This window comes from Echinops telfairi, unplaced genomic scaffold (assembly GCF_000313985.2).
Source record: "Echinops telfairi isolate 266 unplaced genomic scaffold, ASM31398v2 ScPeMD7_5;HRSCAF=22, whole genome shotgun sequence".
In the NCBI taxonomy this organism is placed as follows: Eukaryota; Metazoa; Chordata; class Mammalia; order Afrosoricida; family Tenrecidae; genus Echinops; species Echinops telfairi.
In genome coordinates, this window is record NW_022103901.1 from 20,185,118 (window position 1) to 20,186,466 (window position 1,349).

A 1,349-nucleotide genomic window follows, 5' to 3' on the forward strand; every position below is an offset into this window, starting at 1 on the left:
GGAAGGGGGAGGACCGCTGCTTTAGATGGTTCTCAGCACAGACATACGACGTCCAAAGGACGTGTTCCCCTCCCCACTTACCTCTCTTGGTGTTTACTTCTCATTACTGTTATATCGCATTGTCAGTTCCGATTCATGGTGACCTTGTGTCCAACAGAGCAAAACCCTGCCCAGTCCTGTGCCATCCTGTCAATTTGGGCCCATTGTTGCAGCCATTGTGTCACTTCTACTTGTTGTGGACCTTCTTTTTCTCGGACCCACTGTACCAAGCATGACGTCCTTCTCCACATGCCATATATGAAACCAGGAGCTCCCCCCTTCTTCCATATTTTCATGTAGATTTCATGCCTAGTGTCCCTTCCCTGCCATCACAGCTGACCACCATTTACTCAGCCACCTACACAGGGGATACTGCACTGATCCAGCAGGACCCCTTTAGTCTCTTTCCTCTTTTTTTCCTCCTGATCTTTTCAGTCGTCACGTGGCCACTTAAGCTCCTAACACCGTGAATGTCATTGGAGAACGCAAGGGAGGCAGATTGACTAGAAGATGGCTCATCATCAGGACATTTAAAGATGAGTAAGAGACAGACGGAACCAGATCCACCTTTAGAAGGGGACATCTGTGTGAGATCATGAAACAATGGCTTTTGTCTAATAAACTAAGTTTCAACCTACACCTTCTTTCTCTTGTCTTGATTTGATTTTAAATCCATTCAACTTATTAGAACTTTGAGCTGACCTTTCCTATGGTTTCCTTATTAGAACCCTGGGCTGAATGGATGAACCAAGGGACCCCCCTGTGGGCGATGATTACCTGTTCAATTCCTCAGGAAACAGAGTGTCTTCAAAGCCAGAGCACCTGGCTCCTCGGTCTGGATCTGCCACTAGTTGCATGACTTTAAGAAAATCACATCACTTCTCTGGGCCTGTTTCACACCTGGGAAATGAAAGGTGTGCCTTAGATTAAAGACTCTGCACATTTCCCCCCATCTCAAACATAAGTAAATATACATTTACTTATAAGATATGCATTCATATGTAATTCATGGGCACTAACTCTAATTTCACCCATTTCCTCTCCATCCATTTCATCCATTCACAAAAGCCAATCAGAATGCAGGAGTCTAATAGAGAAACTTCCAGTGTGTTTTATTTATTTATAGTTTTAAAAAGAGCTAAATTACAAATGTTGTTTATTGACTGCACCAGAGTTACACTTACTGAAGGTTTATTTACCTGCTTTCAGAATGATAGAAAGAGATGAGAGAGAACACATCATAAAAATTCACCACTTCATCTAAGACCCTGAACAAAATCATACCCAATGTGAGTGGGGGAAAGGAGGGC

General features: G+C 43.4%; 1 protein-coding gene across 1 annotated transcript in view; it reads right to left on the minus strand.

Moving 5' to 3' along the window:
• The window catches only part of TNRC6A (trinucleotide repeat containing adaptor 6A), a 210,379-nt gene that overhangs the window by 186,469 nt on the left and 22,561 nt on the right, over window positions 1-1,349 (minus strand). The window contains exon 2 of the mRNA XM_045285958.1: window positions 817-939. Within this exon, the coding sequence (XP_045141893.1) occupies window positions 817-896 (80 nt within the window). The 5' untranslated portion in view covers window positions 897-939. The remainder of the gene's footprint in view (window positions 1-816; window positions 940-1,349) is intronic.